The following is a 20,679-nucleotide window of genomic DNA, read 5'->3' as shown; positions in this document are numbered from 1 at the left end:
AATTAGTATATTTGAGGATTTCGTGACTTAAAATATTGTCTGTAATAATTAATTAGCATATTTGAGGATTTCGTAACTTAAAATATTGTCTGTAATATATAATTAGTATATTTCAGGATTTCGTAACTTAAAATATTGTCTGTAATATATAATTAGTATATTTGAGGATTTCGTGACTTAAAATATTGTCTGTAATAATTGATTAGCATTTTTGAGGAAACTTCCTCGAAGCATTAACATTGAGTTCTAGAACGTAGGGATCCGATCCTCATTAGATCAAAAGTAATTCAGGGAGGTCCTTTGCACACAGTACTTCTAATTACTCTTAAATTGTTTGAAATATCCTTTTGAATCATCACATCTACGAAATGTTGGGAAGTTTTCGTTAAATTTTGAAATTTACAATAAAATTATCTTAAAAGTGTGATACATCACAAGATATAATTTTAAGACGCTTGTAAATACTGCTTCATTATTAGTATAAACCAGTGATTCTCAACCTTTTTTTTTTTTTGCTGCGGCACACTTTTAACGATTTCAAAATTTGACGGCACACAATGAAAAAAAATTAGATTAAAAGTTGTTTAATTACCTATTTTTTACTGTGTTAAATAGTTTGTGATAATAATTTTGAATATGAAATAAAATAATATGTACTACAAAAGCAAATTTATTAAGGGAATAATTATTTCTTTCAACCAATTTTTTATTAGTTAGTGACAGTTATTTATTTTTTGCTAGTTATTAACTGTTAGCTTGCTTTCTATAGTAATTAACTGTTAGTTTTTTTTGCATTAACTGTTATTTTTTTGTGATTTCTTGTTAACTAGTTCTTTTGCTAATTATTAATTGTTAGCTTAATTTTTGTAAGTTATCCTTTGTTAATTTGTTTATTAATGACATAGCTTACTTTAGTGATTAGCTCTTATAACATTTTTTTAAAATTGTGTGTCATATATAATTTAAGCACTTCCATCTTATTTTATTATTGTCAGAGACAAGAGAATCTCCGACAAAGATGTTCACGTGGTTAAAGCGTGGAAAAATTATAAAAAGTATATATGTATATATATATAAATTTTTCTTTAATTTAAACTTTACTCATAATAAAAAAAAAGCATTATAATTTTTATTGTATCATTTCTAATATTTGTCGGCACATTTTAAGAATTTGGCGGAACACAAAAGTGCCACGGCACAGTGGTTGAGAATCACTGGTATAAACAATGACAGAACAAAATTATAAAAATGCTTTTATTTTATTCAGATACGTTGTACATGGATACCTTTTCAGTGCCCTTAAACAAAATCATTTACAAATTTTATGTGGGATTGCGCATCTGGTAAACGAAGGAAATGAATCTTTCTCGTCTTCATCAAAGTTTACGTGGATCTATGTTAGTTTATGAACAATTAGAACAGTAAGGGAAATTTTAATGCTCTATTAAGGTGCAATTATTCTTTTAAAAATAACAATTTTCTAAATCTTACTTTAGTTTTATACGAATAGTTTTATACTTTGCCAACATTAAAGTTCTCATATATTTCTATAAAATAGAATACATATTCAGGATAAAAGCTTTTTAAATATTTTTAAATATTTCTAACTTAGCTTACGCAAGTGAATAGAATCTATACCTTCATTTATGCACAAATACTTTTGAAATTATTTATTTCTTTCTTGCAAAGGCTTACGTAAAAATGAACCTGATACCATATAAAACTGTTTAGAATTTAGTCGGTGAACATCTTATGATCTGCCACACATTAAAGAAGCATGATTTTGACAACATTTTCCATCGCAGATGTCTGCACCTCGTCATCATGTTTGTCTAATGTTTATGTGACTAATTTCACTTCAAAGATGTCATTATCATTTAAAATTTGTTCGAAATAAAGAATAAAATAGACCACCTATAATATTTTCTTTTCTTGCTCATTTTCACATTTTTCGCCAATTCTCTTTTAAGAAAGAATGATAGTGATTTCTAAGTAAAACTATCTTCGATACACTTTTTTAATTACGGTTTTGTTTTCTCAAAACTATTATAATTAAATCGTTAAATCGTTTCGTAGTTACCACCCTTTTGATATACTTCCGGATAAATTAAATTTAAAAAATATGCGCATTAGGGCTCGCAAATTAATATTTAAGTGAAAAAGAAACACAAAAAACACTGCCGAAATATGTCGAATTGCAAGAGAAAAGGCAAAATAAAAAATATTAAAATCAGTTTGATTCCTTTTCGGAAAATAATTTTACGTATTTCTATTAACAACCAGTCAACTTCCTTCTCATTTTTCCGACAATTCAACCAGGTACATTTTCTGTCACGACTTCTTCTGCCATTCCTTAGATTTCGATATAGTTTTTCGGTCCTGCTGCTCCACCAAACGCTCAGTTGTTAAGAAGTAGCAGGTTCAAATTCTTTCGTTATCTTGGATGCACCTTTGTTCTTTCCTTACCGAATCTGTTCTTCAATATGGTAAGGGCTTAAAAGCTGCACATTGTAATAAGTGCACATATGCGTGTAACAACGATCCCGTAGTGGACTGATCATAAAAGACACAGTTCCCAGTAGAGCACCGATGTCAAGCATGACTGGCTGCGGCTAGTAAGTGGGTGGGTGACCCCTTTGATAAGCCTGCGTAGGGATCGAGGGTGTGTGGTATTGGTCCTCGTTAAACTGTTCTACCGTAAAGGGCTCGACTTCGCGCGTAGGCCTTTGTGCTACCAAAGCAGCAGAATTATTCCCCCTGCAGAGGATCAAAATTGCGATGGCATTTCTTCGGATTATCCCCAGGGATGTTTCCCAGACCGTCGCCAATAGCCCATTGTGCAGCTCTAGCGTGACGTAAATAAAGTACCTACCTACCTACGCGTAGCAACGAATAAATATTATTTTGCGTCCCCAAATGAGCAAATACGTGCCTTTTTTAACTTACTTTTTAACACAAATTCTGAATCATTACATTAATGTAGGTCGTTACAAAACACATGTACACCGAAGAGCCATTACATTATGACCACCCTGCTAATAACATGGAAGACCACCTTTACCCCTCAAAACTGCTAGCACCCGCCGTGGCATTGATTCCACAAGGTGCTGATAGGTAGTCTGAGGTGCCAAGCGCTCACCAACTGGTCCTGCAATTCCCTCACATTGCGAGGGGGTAGCGTGGCAGCACGAATTTGGTTTTCCAAGTAGGACCACAAATGCTCTATTGGATTAAGGTCAGGTGAATTTGGGGGACAAGACATGACTTGAAAGTCACTTGAATGTTCCTCGAACCAATCCATGACGATTCGACTCTAATGACATGGTGCATTATCCTGTTGGTAAGCACCATCCCCCGCAGGAGAAACTGATGCCATGAATGGGTGAACCTGGTCTGCAACCATGTTCAAGTAGCTTACTGACGTCAGGGATTGTTCTAAGAGGATTATGGGTCCTAATGTGCCCCATGAAAACATTGTTCCTGGGCGAGAAACCATGAAAACCTGGGCGAGCCCATTGTTATAGATGGAGGGTGGTCATAATGTAATGGCTCTTCGGTGTATATTCCCTATTAATTGATTATCAAATAATAACAAATAAATTAGCAGACTTAAGAAGGACGTAGGTTTTGAGCAAAAGTATTAAGCAAAAATCGTACATTAGGGAACTACAGCCTTCAGTAATTGAAGTTGTAATAAATAGATTTACGTTGTTTGCGTTGTTGGAAAAAGGTGAGTATATAATTAGGCTGAGAATGGATAGTTTCTCTCTTCATTTTTTTCAATTTTAAAAATTATCCCTGTGAAAGAGAATGTGTTTTCAATAATTTATTGTTTTATTTTTAGGTAAAATATGATTTCAAGTTTTGTAAGAATTGTTTCTATGTGAAGGCTCCATGCACTTATAGGACTGATGAAGAAATCGAGAGTATCAGCCAATGAACTATTTGAAATGGAATTTCTGATCACATGACAGTGACGATGACGATGTGTGAAGTATCTCCTTCAAACGGCAGAGCCATGACTTATAGCCTTCAACATGGGTTAAGATTATGGTAACAGAATGGGCTCACGTCATGGACAAAAGGTTGGTACTAATTTGATTGTGGTTCAAATTATTGAAAAAATTTAGTTTTGGAGTTCAGAGTTACGTCTAAAATCACGACAAGCAATTTCAAATTTTTTTTAGATTAAGGTTACGAGAAGGAATGATAACTGAATTAATTACAACATTAAGATACGCGTAATTACACTTAAATTGCGAAAATTTATTAAATATTCGTATTACTCCTTATACATAATTATTCTTTATGCGTAAAAATACTCTATTTTTAAATCGTTAACAAAATTTTCTCCCTGGAATTGCTTCTTGGTAAGAGAATTAATATTTAAACAGCAAGCTAATCTATTTTTTTTTTGGCATTTATAACGAAAGTATCTTGATAGAAGTATCAAGCATAACTATAATAATTTTTAAAAGCTAAATATTTCACATAATATATAATTTTCAAAGCTATTTTTTTGTTTAATCTATAAAATTTTTTTGATATCAGTTCATATATTGATAAAACAAGTAGAATACCTAACTGATCAACATCTATTGACACAAGTTCCCTACTGATCTCAGTAGACATCAGTTGAAGTGCGAAATACAGACAAGTATGCACCAATAGAGTACTTACTGATCATTATTTATTGATACCAATACACTGCTGATATCAGTTGAAAATCAATAGAAGCAAGTACAGACCAATAAAATTCTATTAATCAATATCTATTGATACTGATACACTACTGATATCAGTTGAAATGTCAATAGAAACAAGTACAGACCAATAGAATACCCTACTGTTCAACATCTATTGATACCAATACAATACTGATATCAGTTGACATCAGTTGAAATGTCAATAGAAACAAGTACAGAACAATAGAATTCTATTGATATCAGTAAATATTTTTATTGATTTCTATGGATCATTTTTGTAGGGCAGTCATGAACAGCCGATCCATTTTTAAATTTACAACTATCAATGTTCAACTCCGTAGCCTTGTAATTTTGAACCTAAAGCAGAAGATAAAGAAACTCCTGGATTTGGGACGAACTTGTCTGCGTGGACTTTTTGATAGAACTAAACCGCATTCGTGTTACATTGACGAAAATCTTCCATGGTTAGCTAGACGGCAAGGGGAGTCCAACCCATGATCCATTTACCACTGAAGATATTTTACGTCAGCATTGTGGTTGGTGATGGTGTGTGACAACTTGCTTACGTGGACTTTCAGATGGAAGTAAACTGCATTTATTTACATGGAGCGGAAAACCACGAAAGTCTATCTTGGTTAGCTAGACGGCAAGGGGAATCCAACCCATGCTCCATCTACCACTGAAGTTATTTTACGTCCTCTTTGTGGTTGGTGTGAGACGGGAGCAGAATTCTTATCAACCAGCCCCCGCTGTGATTCGAACCTGTGTCATTTCTTTGGGAGGCGGGAAATCCATTATCTGAGCCACCGCGGCTCAATGCATATTTTGAATATTTTTTTTTCCTATAATACCTATTTTGAATACTTTTTTACAAACAAGAAGAAATACATGTCGATAATTCTATACCCTTGATACTATATACTATAAATATACCTTGTCCGTGTTAGCCCTATGGAGAAATTTCGCTTCGTTCCTTCCCAGTAAATTTTGTCTCTCAACCAATCAAAAACTGGTCTTCATAAGCCGTAACTGCACAACTAGTCAGTGAGAGAAATTAAAAAGAAATATATGTGTTACGGTGAAACACCGAAATCTGGAGAATGTCGACATTCACCGGTGAATGTCAACATTCACGTAGTCGCTTGGTGTATGTCCGATATATTTTCTAAATACCCTTATTTCTGACTCTCACCGGTGAATTTCAACAATCACATTGTCACTTTGGTGAATGCCCGAAATATTTGTTATATCCAATTTTATATTAATTTATTCGTTAATATTATTATATTTATTTGATATATTTATATTTGTTCTATATTTTAATTCTTACTGACGATAGATTAGAAGAAACATCAGTGTTTGGAGTATCGGGCAAATATATATCGGGCAATGGCGCTTGACCTTAAAAAAACATCAGTGTAGTGTAACGTAACAGTGTGACAACTGAGCTGAAAGCATCAATTTCTCGCAACTGAGGTAAAAGCATCAATTCCTCGAGAGGTAATGCTAAAATGTTGTTGCTTGAGAGACACACACGAGAAGTGATGTTCTTTTTTGTGTAGTTGAAAAAGAGAGTTTTTTTCTGAGAAGAGATATTTTTTGGGTAATATTTTGTGATTTTTCGTGTGAATGTTTAAATAAATTGTTTGGTAGAACTCACGTCTTATTTCTGGTTGTTGTGACACAACAGTAGGGTATACCGGGCAAATGTATACCGGGCAGTGGCGCTTAACCTTAAAAGAACACCAGTGGAGGTTATACCGGGCAGTGGCACTTAACCTTAAAAAAACATCAGTGTAGGGTTAAAATATCGAATAAATGTAATTATATCCACGAATAAATTCACATCAAATCGAATGTAATAAATATTTCGGACATTCACCAAAGCATATCTGTGATTGTCGACATACACCGGTGAGGGTCCGAATGTACAAGAATGCAATGAAATATTCGATCTTTCACCGACGTATTTGGTGTTTGTCGACATTCACCGGTGAAAGTCAACAACCACCGATTACGGTCTTTCGCCGTGACGTATGCATTAAAATAAAGCATTCTCTCTACCGACATTTGTCACAGTAGAGGAACATTGTGATAAGGTGCTCCACATTTTTAAGTCCAAACGCTTGAAAGCTTGATTACGGCAATGAAGCAATGCACTGCTCTTTACTTCCTAGACAAGTCTATAACCATCAAACTATTTTAACCATAATACAAGAACTGAACTCCGATTCTCCGAAACAGCAGCTCAGTATCTTGATCATTGTGCCATTGCTGCTCAAAATAATATGCTGTTATGTCTCAACTAAATAAAGCCACCTTGATTTTTTGTCATAACTGAATGCAAAGAAAACCAATGAGATCTAATCTTATAAATTTAATAAGTCTATATCTAATCACATATTTACTCGGAGTAACTCAACATTCCTGCGTTACCGTTACTTGGAAAAATATCAAATAAATTAAAAAGAAGGGAAAAAAGTATTCCATCAAAATAAAGCCACTTCTGATTATGGCTAATTTATATGTCGTGTTTATATATGAGTTGAAATATATGATTTGTTGTACCATTATTAAACCCTGGTGTACATTTTAGCATCAGGTTTATAGCAGGTTTTAATGATGCAACCTTTCAATTCTGCCACAAACTAAAACTTGTACCATTTGTTATTATACAGTTCTACTGAGAATAGCCCACGTATTTTCTTGTGGATGTAGGTGTGATAGAAGGTCAGAGCATTCATGGAATGCACCCTACTATCTAAAAGCCAACAACGTGAAGCTTTTTTCACCGTAAATGGAGGAATTGCCTTGGTAGAAAATTTGACTTGGGTCTCCAATTTTTTCTGCAAATGATATTAAGTGGATTTCTAAAATTGTTTTGATAATTGACAGTCTACGCATAGCCTGAGGGAGTGGATAGTTTATGTTTACTACCATTTCTGAAGCCTTCCCACTCACTTATGAGACTCCACTTTTCTGTGTAATGTAGAAGAAATCGTCTTCTCTTCTCATGCTATATAGTAACAACACGCAAAACTGTCTGGGTCATCTTAATGCTTTCATTTTTTACTAACCTTTGCTTGTAAATAACTTTCAACATAGGCGTCTTCTCTTCTCATGCTATATAGTAACAACACACAAAACTGTCAGGGTCATCTTAATACTTTCATTTTCTACTAACCTTTGCTTGTAAATAACTTTCTACATAAGCGTCTTCTCTTCTCATGCTATATAGTAACAACACACAAAACTGTCTGGGTCATCTTAATACTTTCATTTTCTACTAACCTTTGCTTGTAAATAACTTTCCATATAGGCGTCTTCTCTTCTCATGCTATATACAACACACAAAACTGTCTGGGTCATCTTAATACTTTCATTTTCTACTAACCTTTGCTTGTAAATAACTTTCAACATAGGCGTCTTCTCTTCTCATGCTATATACAACACACAAAACTGTCTGGGTCATCTTAATACTTTCATTTTCTTCTAACCTTTGCTTGTAAATAACTTTCAACATAGGCTACTGCTATATTTGTTTTAAATTTTTTATATTGTAAATTTTTTGTGGGATGTATTAGACTAAACAGAACATGAGAAAATCTGCTTTAAAGGGACTACAATATGGAGGCTTATAAATGCTCTGGGGAGGTATCGGCTATGGTGGCAAACTTAACGTCCCCTTTCTTCTAGGTCGCACTGTCGATTACCATAAAATGCTGAATGCTCATTTATTGGCATTTGAAGCAAAAATTGTCGACTCAAGTCATATTTTCCAGCAATAAAACACCTTCATTTACGCTGCAAAATCTTCAAAGTAGTTGTTTTCGGATATGAATGTATATCTTGGCGATAAAAAGAAGTGGCTTTATTTCAATAAGACATTTTTTTATTCATTCAATGTTTTCTTTACCTGTCCATGTGGAGCAGGAAGTAAATTACTCCTTATTATTCTGTGTTTAGATATGGAGTTTCATAATATAGTATTTGGTTCTCATTAGTATTCCTTGAATCCATGCAAAAATCAAGGTGGCTTCATTTAGTTGGGACACACTGCTTTATCCATTAATAATATATTAGGATATAATATCACAGGACTAACACAACATGAACAAGGCTTATTTCCTTTACAAATTAATCCTCGTTTTAAGATTTTTTTTAATATTTGTATTTTTATATTATTTCTCTTGCGTTGGGGAGGAGCGTTTTGTCTAAATCATATTTTGTTCTTAACCTCAAAATAAATAAAAACAAAATTTCTTTTTTACCACTTTGTGCACTGACATGTGTACATATATATATGCCGTTTATTGATGCCTTTTCAATCAGGCATTGAATTGAATTTCGTGTTCAACAAGCTTCTTCCTGTGTTCAACTATTCCAATTGTTCTAATAGATTTTTGTATTTAAAAAAAATAAAGTCAAAAAGATAATAGTTTTTCTTTTATTGTCATAGACCTGCAGACCGGACCGAAGAAGAGTTGGAGATCCTCTACAATCGTCTTCGAAGCATAGAGGCCTTCGAAAAGTACCACCCTACATTACTTCAACAGATGTGCTGCTTCGGGTACTACGAAGACTTGGACAAAGGGGTCACTCGTAAGTTCCCTATTACGTCATCCCCTTCCGTGGATTAAATTATTCTTTCAGAAATGATTTAATTTGCATTCTCTTACTTTTGCCCTTTACCATCATTCAACTGAGTAAGTTGCATTTTACTTTTGACAGTGTTCCGCCAAGGTGATAAAGGGACCAACTGGTATGCCGTACTGGCAGGTTCTCTTGATGTTCAAGTCCTACAAACCTCACCGGAACAAGTAAGATTTACTTTTTAGTGAAGGTTTCAATTATTAATAGTAAACCCAAAGGATGTTCTGTACTCGCACTTTAATCAAATTTTTTGCGTGAATGACACTTTAGTACTAACTTACAGGAAGGAAAAATACTCACAGAAACTTATCATAGAAAGATTAAAGATGTTTTACCATTAAAAATTCCTAGAAGGTTTCAATTATTAATGGTAAACCCAAAGGATGTTCTGTACTTGCACTTTAATCAAATTTTTTGCGTGAATGACACTTTAGTACTGACTTACAGGAAGGAAAAATACTCACAGAAACTTATCATAGAAAGATTAAAGATGTTTTACCATTAAAAATTCCTAGAAGGTTTCAATTATTAATGGTAAACCCAAAGGATGTTCTTTACTTGCACTTTAATCAAATATTTGCATTAATGACACTTTAGTAATGACTGACAGGGGAAAAAAATACGTACAGAAACCTATCATAGAAAGCCTAAAGATGTTTTACCATTAAAAATTCCTAGCAATTTCTGAGCACGTTGGAATGATTTATATGTTAATTATAACATTTAGATATTAAATTCGCAATTTCTTGCGCGGTTCCCTCAAAAATCATTAATGTTTATACACACATTCTCATGTAAATTCAGCAAAAAATAAAGAAATATTTTTATAAGTGTATACATACATTAAAATGTAGTTTCTTAAATTTACCTAATAAAAAAGTAAAAATGTTAATTAATCGTCGAAATCTCTCCGATATGCCTCTACCTATTTCTTGTATTCTGAGTTTATTGAACTAATTGAATTGCTTAATACCGCTTTTATAAAGCAATTCATTCAAAGTAAAAAAAAAAAAAAAAAAAAAAAAAAAACATTTACTAGGCTGCTGCAAATGATAAAAAATTGGAAATTACACGTATGTCTATTTTTGCCTCATATCTGAATTCAAATAAAAGTCGACGTCTCTAGACACAAGTAAATGATAACACGAAAATTTAAAATTACTAATTGAAAAATGAAATGAAATTAATGTTAATAAAATAACAGAGACCGCAGTAGCCTAGAAGACAGCTAAGGCCAAAGAGAGCAAATCGGCGTAAAATATGTCTCCATGACCAATGCAGGGCTGGAATAGAACTGAACTCTTTTAAAAAAACTGTGCATATTTTCAAAACATGTCGACTTTTCTTTAGAAACATGCGAAAGCTTTACATTCATTTTAACTAGGAAGCAAAACGAATTTATTTAATTTCAAGAATATTAGAATTCATAGGAATGTTCTTTTCAAATGTGAAATAACGTTCTTTGTATTCTTAAGATATTTTTTTGTATCCTTAAAATATCATTCAATCAATGGCAGCGTATTATTCATTATTCTTTCACGCAGTGCCCCTTTTTAATAACTAGCTGTTACAAACAGAGGCAAACAACGTTAAAGAGCACAAAAATATTTATAAAATACAGACAGCTGTTTCGGATGCTCAAAGGGCAACCTTCATCAGTGCAACAGTTGCACTGATGAAGGTTGCATTTTGAGCATCCGAAACAGCTGTCTGTATTTTATAAATATTTCTGTGCTCTTTACGTTGTTTGCCTTAGTTTGTAATTTAGCACACAGGTCTCCCACTTGTGTGTTTAACTAACTGTTACTTTTTTTTTTTTATTTTGCTGGTGAAATTTAAATCTTGCAAATATTCAAGGAAAATCTAACCTTCTATGCATAAAGCGTAGAAAAAAATCTTAACACCCTATTTTCCTAGTTTATAAATGTTGGAATTAGCCTAGCTTTGATAAATATAGATTCGGGATAATTCTAGATTCGGGATAATTCTAGATTTGGGGATTTTACTCTCATTAATTCTAGTCTTCTTTAAATAATCCGTAACGACAACGGTTAAAAAAATATTTTTGAAAAAAGAAAAGAAATCCTTCCCAGAAATAGTTTTCTTTTTCGCTAAGTTACGGTTGTGGATAAACCATGGCGGAGCCTAGCTTTGATAAATATAGATTCGGCCTAGCTATTAGCCTAGCTTTGATAAATATAGATTCGGGATAATTCTAGATTCGGGATAATTCTAGATTTGGGGATTTTACTCTCATTAATTCTAGTCTTCTTTAAATAATCCGTAACGACAACGGTTAAAAAAATATTTTTGAAAAAAGAAAAGAAATCCTTCCCAGAAATAGTTTTCTTTTTCGCTAAGTTACGGTTGTGGATAAACCATGGCGGAGTTTTCCAAATTCATTAAAATATTCTCAAAGCGAGAGAGACTCGTTAGTGTCCGATTACGTGCCTCACGAGCTGTTGCGTTTGGAAAACTCTCGAGAATTCTATGGATTCAAAAACGAATAAAAATACATTAAAAGAACACGTTGCGCATGCAAATTCCGCTCTTTTATAAAACCAGATTTCGTAATTCATTACCGATTCAATAGGATTATTCTTTTAACCAACCTCGTTTTGTTTTTTTAGTTCTTGATGATCATATTTCTCCTTTTAAAAAAAAGTACCGGAAATTGAGTAATGGTGACTGCTTAATTCTATTTCCTATTAATTATTGTAGCGGTAAATGGTGTATGTTTGACTAAAAGGATTTTTTTTTATTTGATTAAAGTGATAATCGTGATTTTGATTCAATACTGAATTGTTACGTCGGTCTTTATAAGTAAAAGAAGATTTTAAAGGTAAATTTCGTTTGATTTATGTAACAATTGATTGGAGTTAAAGAGAATTAATTTAAAAACTACCAGATAAATTTAATAAATCGTTAAAATCGGATAGTTTGGGTGTATTTAGGTTTACATATATTTATAATTGGACTGGTTGTTGTCAGATTACAAGCCGCTGCGTTTGGAAAACTCTCGAGAATGTTGTGGATTCTGAAACAAATTATAAAATACATTAAGGGGACAGTGGCAGTTAAAAATGAGAAAAATCCTTCGAAAAGTCATTATTTGGTTTTAGAGATATTAACAAAAATATACACTTTACTAAGTGATAGGAAACAAACCGTGTTTAAATCAGAGTTTTTCTTATCAAGTTATAAGATTATGAATTTGCAAAAAAATTCTCGAGAAAAAGGAATTTTTCAATGTTTTTACAACTTCAAAAAGTTTCTTGCACACCAGTCTTTGTTTTATTGTTATTTTTAGATACTATTCTATGCGCAATTATTCTAAATTATTCTATTATAGTGATACTAATTATTCTATTACTACAAAAATATACACTATAAATTATTCTATTATAGTGATCAAAAGTGATACTAATTATTCTATTATTCTAAATGCAATTAACTCAATATCTTAATTTAATTTTTTAATAATTGAACAAGCATAATTGAAGCGCATTTTTTGAGAAAACTTTTGGCGACAAAATAAAAATTTGATGCCTAGATATGTTAAATTTTTATGCGGTTACCATAATCACTTAAATTTATTTAAATGCCTGTAAATATCGTATTTTGGTAGAAGTTTAATTAAAAAAAATTAAAAATCGTTGGGAAGGAAAATTTTAATTACCAAAAATTAAAAACCATACATTTAGCTATAACTTTAAACTAATTATTGTTTTTTTCGCCAATATTTTCTTAAAATTTGAAACTGATCGAATAAAAATTGCACTTTTTTGTGTGTCATGGATCCCCTTAAAAGAACATTTAGAAATCTGTATTTCATATAATTCACTTCCTTTTCAATTGGATTATTCCTTTGACCAGAATCATTTTATTTATTTCCTTATTTTATTTATTTTGATGATATATTTCTTTTTTTTTTAAAAAAATGTTCCACCTATTGAGTAATAGTGATTGCTTAATTTTATTTAGTTTTAACTATTAAAGTGATAAATGGTGCAAGTTTGACTTTTATTTATCTGATCGTTAAAGTTTCAATGCAGTGATGGTTCTGTATTGTTATGCGGATCCTTTAACGCTTTTAAAACTGATTTCTAAATTTTTTAAGACAAAGTTTTTTATATTGTTCTTTTTTAATATTAGTTACATTGTAAATAATTTTAATAAAAATCTGGACTCACTTCTTGCTGTCAGGTCCTGGGACATTGATGCCTCATTAGTATTTTTCAGTGACCCATGAGAAAAGACTATAACGGGACATATACATCTCAAGTCGTAAAGATAAAGATAATTTTGTCGCTTTCATATGATAAACTTTTAAAATCACGCAAATTATGAACAATCAAAACAACGTAAAAGGATATAACTAACCTTTATATTCTAACACTTATGACTAGAGCCCGGATTTTGATGACCTAAAAAATCTCAACTAATGCCCTTAAAAAGTGCAAAAAATGCCCTTAAAAAGGGCAAAAAATGCCCTTAAGAATCCAAAAATTGCCCAAAAAATGCTTTAAATAAAGTAAAAATATTGAATTAAAAAAAATGTTTTGCTCTTTAAAATTATTATGAGTCATTTAAAAAATATAAAACAATGCAATACAATGCATTAAAGTTTGAAAAATTCGTTTTATATCCTAAAATAACAGAAAAAGGAAAATATATTGATACCAAAATATTTTTATTTTGTATAGAAACTTTAATGGATATAAAAACTTCCATCTCATAATATTACTAAATATCAGAATTACATTGCAATATTAAATCTTTTTTGATAATTTGAAATGAAAACGAGCGTCTCTTGTCTGAAAGTAAATTTTCATTCCTGCAGAAGCTTCTTTCAACGTCTACTGATGTTATAGGTGCGTACTTGAAAAAGAAGGTCTCACTTACTGACAATTCTTCTTCAATTTGAAAAGATTTTGTTTCACCTGTTAATATTCTATAGATTTTCTTCATTGTTTGGAAGCCAGTGTAATAATGAAAATTGATAAAAAAGAATAAAAATTGGAAAAAATTAACAAAAAACTTTAAAAAATGCATTAAAATGCAAAATACGCCCCAAAATTTAAAGAAAAATGCCCTATAAATCAAAAAAAATGCTCTAAAAGACAAAAAATGTCCAAAAATGCAAAAAAATGCAAATGTCATCAAAATCCGGGCCTTACTTATGACATTCATAATTATTTAATATTTTTTATTACTTCATTTAATGTGGGTCTAAAAAATTTTGAATCGCAAGATCTGCAAATTTTAATTTAATTTTAAAATGTGTCATTTTAAATAACAAAATGCAAAATTTGATCTAAATCAGTCTAATAACATCTGAGAAATAAGAATTCGAAGAAACGGTTACATTGAAATTCCGTTATTCAGAAACTATTTGACCGACTTCACTCAGATTTTGTTTGTTCAAAATTGCGAAGAGTAGTTTCGTATACCTAGAGCTGTCCTCGATATGATTGTGTTGCCCAAATGACCTGCCAGTAAAATCGGTTATACTGGTGGTCGGCGATAGGAAATTAAACCCCTCCTTGAAACAATGAAATATTATTTATCTTTAAAAACTTGTAAATATAAAATCAACAGAAGAAATAGTTCTGGAATGTGAAATATTTATTTTCACTTTGAGATAAAGGAAAAAAAATACCACTAATCGCTAAGGGATCGCTAAAATTAATTAATTAGTTTTCAATAAAACTATTCGTAAGAATTAGCAAAGAGCTTAACAATATTAAAACAAGCATTGTAATTTTGTTGGCGTGTAATTGGTATTATCCGCATTGATATAATTATTAATTAGTATTATTATTAAGTATTAGTATTAAACAAAGTAGTATTAGGTAAATCTAGATATAATGATCATAGAAAAGAAATGACCAGCTTAAATATCTATATTTGATCAATATTTTGCTTCGATATTTGTTAATAGATGGCAGTAAATGCAGTTTCAAAGTAAACAGTTTAGTGTTTTTATTAATTTGGGCAAAACTCGTTGTTTTAAGAGACAACAAAAAGTAAGTAAAATTTTAATGCTTATTTTCTTTGGGCTTTCAATATTTTAAGTGAAATAAATATTTGGTTGTCTTTCGACACTCATATAGGTTATATATGTCTACGTGTGTTTCTTTTAACTAGCTGGACCTTTAAGGTATATTTATAGTCCAATCTTTGTTCCTAAGTATAAAGCAACAGAATATAATGGCGTAATGACGCTATAAATTCAGCCCAACCTTCAACTTTAGGAGAGATGGTCACATAAAATCCAGGAGTGATGGTAACTTTTTCTTAACATGTATAGAAAAATCATGGATTGTAGAGCTCTTAAAAATTTTAAAAATTTGGAGCAAAAGTAAGAAAATAAGTTGCATTTTAGTAAATTCGTATTCACTATCAAATTTAATGTCACCAAACAATATAATTAAGGTTTCCTGATCGCATGAACCACACGTAATAACATTCCAATTCTACAGACCAAACATATTACTCAATTGATACCTACAAACTACACGATAGAACCCTACATGTTGTCCGATTCTATACACACTCAGAATTTAATGAATGCCAGTATGTATATATTGGAGAATATCCACACCAGTCACAACTATAAAAGATGTGTAAAGATGCATACAGTGGCTGGATAAAACATGTTTTGATTTTGAAATCTTTAGACAAAAAGGTGATAAAATGTTTCGAAAGTGATGGATTAAATCTGTACTTTCCGATTCTACAGACCAATCATATATTACCCGATAGATTCCTACAATTTACACGATAGAACCCCACACATTTTCTGATTCTATACGCACTCAAAATTTAATGAATGCCAGTATGTATATATTGGAGAATATCCACACCAGCCACAACTATAAAAGATGTGTAAAGATGCATACAGTGGCTGGACAAAACATGTTTTGATTTTGAAATCCTTAGACAAAAAGGTGATAAAATGTTTCGAAAGTGATGGATTAAATCTGTACTTTCCGATTCTACAGACCAATCATATATTACCCGATAGATTCCTACAATTTACACGATAGAACCCCACACATTTTCTGATTCTATACGCACTCAAAATTTAATGAATGTAAGTATGTATGCTTTGGGGAAGAATACAACATCACAACTATAAACAAAGAGTAAAGAGGCAGGCAGTGGTCCTACGAAACACGTACTAATTTTGAAAACATTCACCAAAAAATTGATAAAGTGGTTGTAAAGTCATCCGATTCTACAGACCAAATATGTATTTTCTGATAGATCCCTACAACCTACACGAAAGAAGCCAGCACATTTTTCTATTCTATACACACTCAGAATTTAATGAATGTCAGTATGTATGCTTTGGAAAAGAATACAATACCTACCACAACTATAAACGATGTGTTAAGATGCATGCGACTCTACAAAATGCGTACTAATTTGGGAAACCTTTGACAAAAAGGTGGTAAAATGTTTCGAAAGTGATGAATTAAATCTGCACATTCCGATTCTACAGACCACACATTTATTACTCGATAGATCCCTACAGCCTACACGATAGAACCCAATACATTTTCCGATTCTATACACTCTCAGAATTTAATGAATGTCAGTATGTATGCTTTGGAAAAGAATACAATACTAACCACAACTATAAACGATGTGTTAAGATGCATGCGACTCTACGAAATGTGTACTAATTTGGGAAACCTTTGACAAAAAGGTGGTAAAATGTTTCGAAAGTGATGAATTAAATCTGCACATTCCGATTCTACTGACCACACATTTATTACTCAATAGATCCCTGCAACCTACACGATAGAACCCAATACATTTTCCGATTCTATACACTCTCAGAATTTAATGAATGTCAGTATGTATGCTTTGGAAAAGAATACAATACCTACCACAACTATAAACGATGTGTTAAGTTGCATGCGACTCTACAAAATGTGTACTAATTTGGGAAACCTTTGACAAAAAGGTGGTAAAATGTTTCGAAAGTGATGAATTAAATCTGCACATTCCGATTCTACAGACCACACATTTATTACTCGATAGATCCCTACAGCCTACACGATAGAACCCAATACATTTTCCGATTCTATACACTCTCAGAATTTAATGAATGTCAGTATGTATGCTTTGGAAAAGAATACAATACCAACCACAACTATAAACGATGTGTTAAGATGCATGCGTCTCTACGAAATGTGTACTAATTTGGGAAACCTTTGACAAAAAGGTGGTAAAATGTTTCGAAAGTGATGAATTAAATCTGCACATTCCGATTCTACTGACCACACATTTATTACTCAATAGATCCCTACAACCTACACGATAGAACCCAATACATTTTCCGATTCTATACACTCTCAGAATTTAATGAATGTCAGTATGTATGCTTTGGAAAAGAATACAATACCAACCACAACTATAAACGATGTGTTAAGATGCATGCGACTCTACGAAATGTGTACTAATTTGGGAAACCTTTGACAAAAAGGTGGTAAAATGTTTCGAAAGTGATGAATTAAATCTGCACATTCCGATTCTACTGACCACACATTTATTACTCAATAGATCCCTACAACCTACACGATAGAACCCAATACATTTTCCGATTCTATACACTCTCAGAATTTAATGAATGTCAGTATGTATGCTTTGGAAAAGAATACAATACCAACCACAACTATAAACGATGTGTTAAGATGCATGCGACTCTACGAAATGTGTACTAATTTGGGAAACCTTTGACAAAAAGGTGGTAAAATGTTTCGAAAGTGATGAATTAAATCTGCACATTCCGATTCTACTGACCACACATTTATTACTCAATAGATCCCTACAACCTACACGATAGAACCCAATACATTTTCCGATTCTATACACTCTCAGAATTTAATGAATGTCAGTATGTATGCTTTGGAAAAGAATACAATACCAACCACAACTATAAACGATGCGCTAAGATGCATACAGTGGTTCTACGAAACATGTACTAATTTTGCCAAAAAGTGGTAAAATGTTCATATATTCGAAACTGATGGATTAAATCTGTGTATAAGAATTTCTTTATTACGTTCTTTTTACTTATTTTCGACGAAAAAATTCATAAAAACCATTTCCATGATCATTATTTACAGCTTATAGTAATGTTTTTTTGGTTATCTCTACGAAATTAGTTACTTTCCATGCATCCATATCTTCTCCCCTCCCACTTCCCTAAGGCGAGATGGATACTTGAAAATTTCTTTTAATTTATTTTTCAATTTATTAAGTTTCTTTTTAAATTTATTTATATTTTTCTCGTATTTTATTCTCAATATTTAATTATTTTTTGCTCAAAATATGTGGAGTACATGTAAGAGAATTTAAAATATGCATAAACAATTTCTATATCTCAGTTCCTTAGTCCGTTTGTTTCGATTTGAGAAAACTATGATCATCTATCCTAGATTACCTTAATTTAAGATTGAAAATACAAATATTAAAACTCCGACTTTCCCCTGAATAATTTCTTAAGCTATTTTTCTTCTTATGTTAGTATGCAGAAATCTTTTTTTTTTTTAATAATACATTAAAATAGCTAAGTTCACCCAGCAACATAGGAATGATTTATTTGTAAATCTCAATTATATTATATTCAATTATTGACAATTATATTTTATTCAATTATTGACATTCAACAATAGAATCGAAGATCAAGGGGAAGAACGAAACAATTTATTTACATTTTTCACCAAAATAACGATTAGATATCCATTGTGAGGATTACAAATCAATAACGTAAAAAATCGGCTCTCCCCGGGAGTTATTTTACAGTGAATATAGGCTGTACTACAGAAAAGCTCTTTCTTTTCTCTGCTAAAATCGTTTTTTTTTCTTCGTGGAAACAGCTTTTATGGCCATAAATCCGTTCTTCACCCGTGGTCCTCAATTGGTAATCATATCTACATTTAGAAGTAGACTTACGAGGTTTACCATTATGATCAGATATCAAAAATATCCTTATCTCTTCTCAATCAAAATATCTCTCCTCAGATCTCAAAAATATCCTATCTCTAGCATTAATTTTAATTCTATCTGCTCTAATTCGTGCAGGTAAACATAAAATTCTGATTTTAGATATATATACTTTTCATGTAGACAGGTAAAATAACATTAGTTAGAAGAAGCTTAAATAGTTCTTTTTTTCGTTAAGATTTAAAGTTGCTTATTTAATATTTTTAAATCATTTCATTTAAATTTTAGAGCTACTTTAACATGGTTTCCCCTTTGTAAAATGGAATAAGTAAATTAAGCCAATGGGACTCAGTGTTGTAAATAATTAAATGGAAAAAGTTTTAAATCTGAGTTATATGAAACATATTTTTTTTTTCTTTGTTTTTTTTTTCCTACAAGATTAAATTTAAATTGGTTTTGTGAAATTCTAAGTACAGATATTGCAGTAATCATGAGATAGATGGCGCCAGCGAAAATGCAGAAATTTGCTTCAATCAAAATACATTTTTCATTATTTTTGTCATTTAAATTGTTTTCTCAATTTCAAAATTATCTCGTAGGTATGAAGATTTTCCTGAAAACTTAATGCTTGAAAAATTGATTCTAAATGATCTGATTTTCTAAATGAAAAGAGTATTTATCTTTAAGAAGAACGTTAAAGTTAAAAGATTATGTTCCCAGTTGCACTTTCGTTAATTTGTGGCGCCATCAAGTGTCTTAAACCGAAACTGTATTTAAGTCTTTTTCTTTTTTTTTTTTTAAATCCTACCTGACTTAATAGGTGAATCAAATGTTTTATTTTATTCGTTTAGTTTATTTTTAAAAGAGAATTAACGTTAAAATTCAACCAAAAATAATTAGACTGATTGTCATATATACAATATAAAATTATTATATTATATTCTATATTATTATATAATATAATATTATTATATAATAAAATATTATTATGCAATATAATATTATTATATACATATAATAATATTCTATAACATTATTGCATAAGCAATAATTATTTACGAATCATTTTAAACTAACTATACTCATTATTAAACCTAATTTTATCTGTCCAAAAGCTGGTATTCTTCTGAGAGATTATACCAGAGATGATAGATATTATATTTCAACTTGTACCGTTTTGTAATAAAATATCTCATTTGTGAGATGTCTTATTATAAAATCACTATATAACTAATTTGGCTTATTTTTTCTTCATTTAAAGCATTCAAATAACTTCATTGAAAAAAAAATTGAAAGGCAAAAGGGAAACCACATTGCAATCAGCCATTGTAATTATTTAGGCATATTAAAGTCTTTG

General features: G+C 31.3%; 1 protein-coding gene across 2 annotated transcripts in view; it reads left to right on the top strand.

Moving 5' to 3' along the window:
• The window catches only part of Epac (Exchange protein directly activated by cAMP), a 265,367-nt gene that overhangs the window by 122,866 nt on the left and 121,822 nt on the right, over window positions 1–20,679 (top strand). For both annotated transcript variants that reach the window (XM_071177747.2, XM_071177748.2), the window contains 3 exons: window positions 3,845–4,085; window positions 9,166–9,308; window positions 9,438–9,526. In XM_071177747.2, the coding sequence (XP_071033848.1) occupies window positions 4,051–4,085; window positions 9,166–9,308; window positions 9,438–9,526 (267 nt within the window). In that variant the 5' untranslated portion in view covers window positions 3,845–4,050. The remainder of the gene's footprint in view (window positions 1–3,844; window positions 4,086–9,165; window positions 9,309–9,437; window positions 9,527–20,679) is intronic.

Source organism: Parasteatoda tepidariorum, chromosome 2, assembly GCF_982258835.1.
Source record: "Parasteatoda tepidariorum strain Cologne lab strain chromosome 2, Ptep-v5.0, whole genome shotgun sequence".
NCBI lineage: Eukaryota > Metazoa > Arthropoda > Arachnida > Araneae > Theridiidae > Parasteatoda > Parasteatoda tepidariorum.
This window is presented reverse-complemented; position numbering and strand designations above follow the sequence as displayed.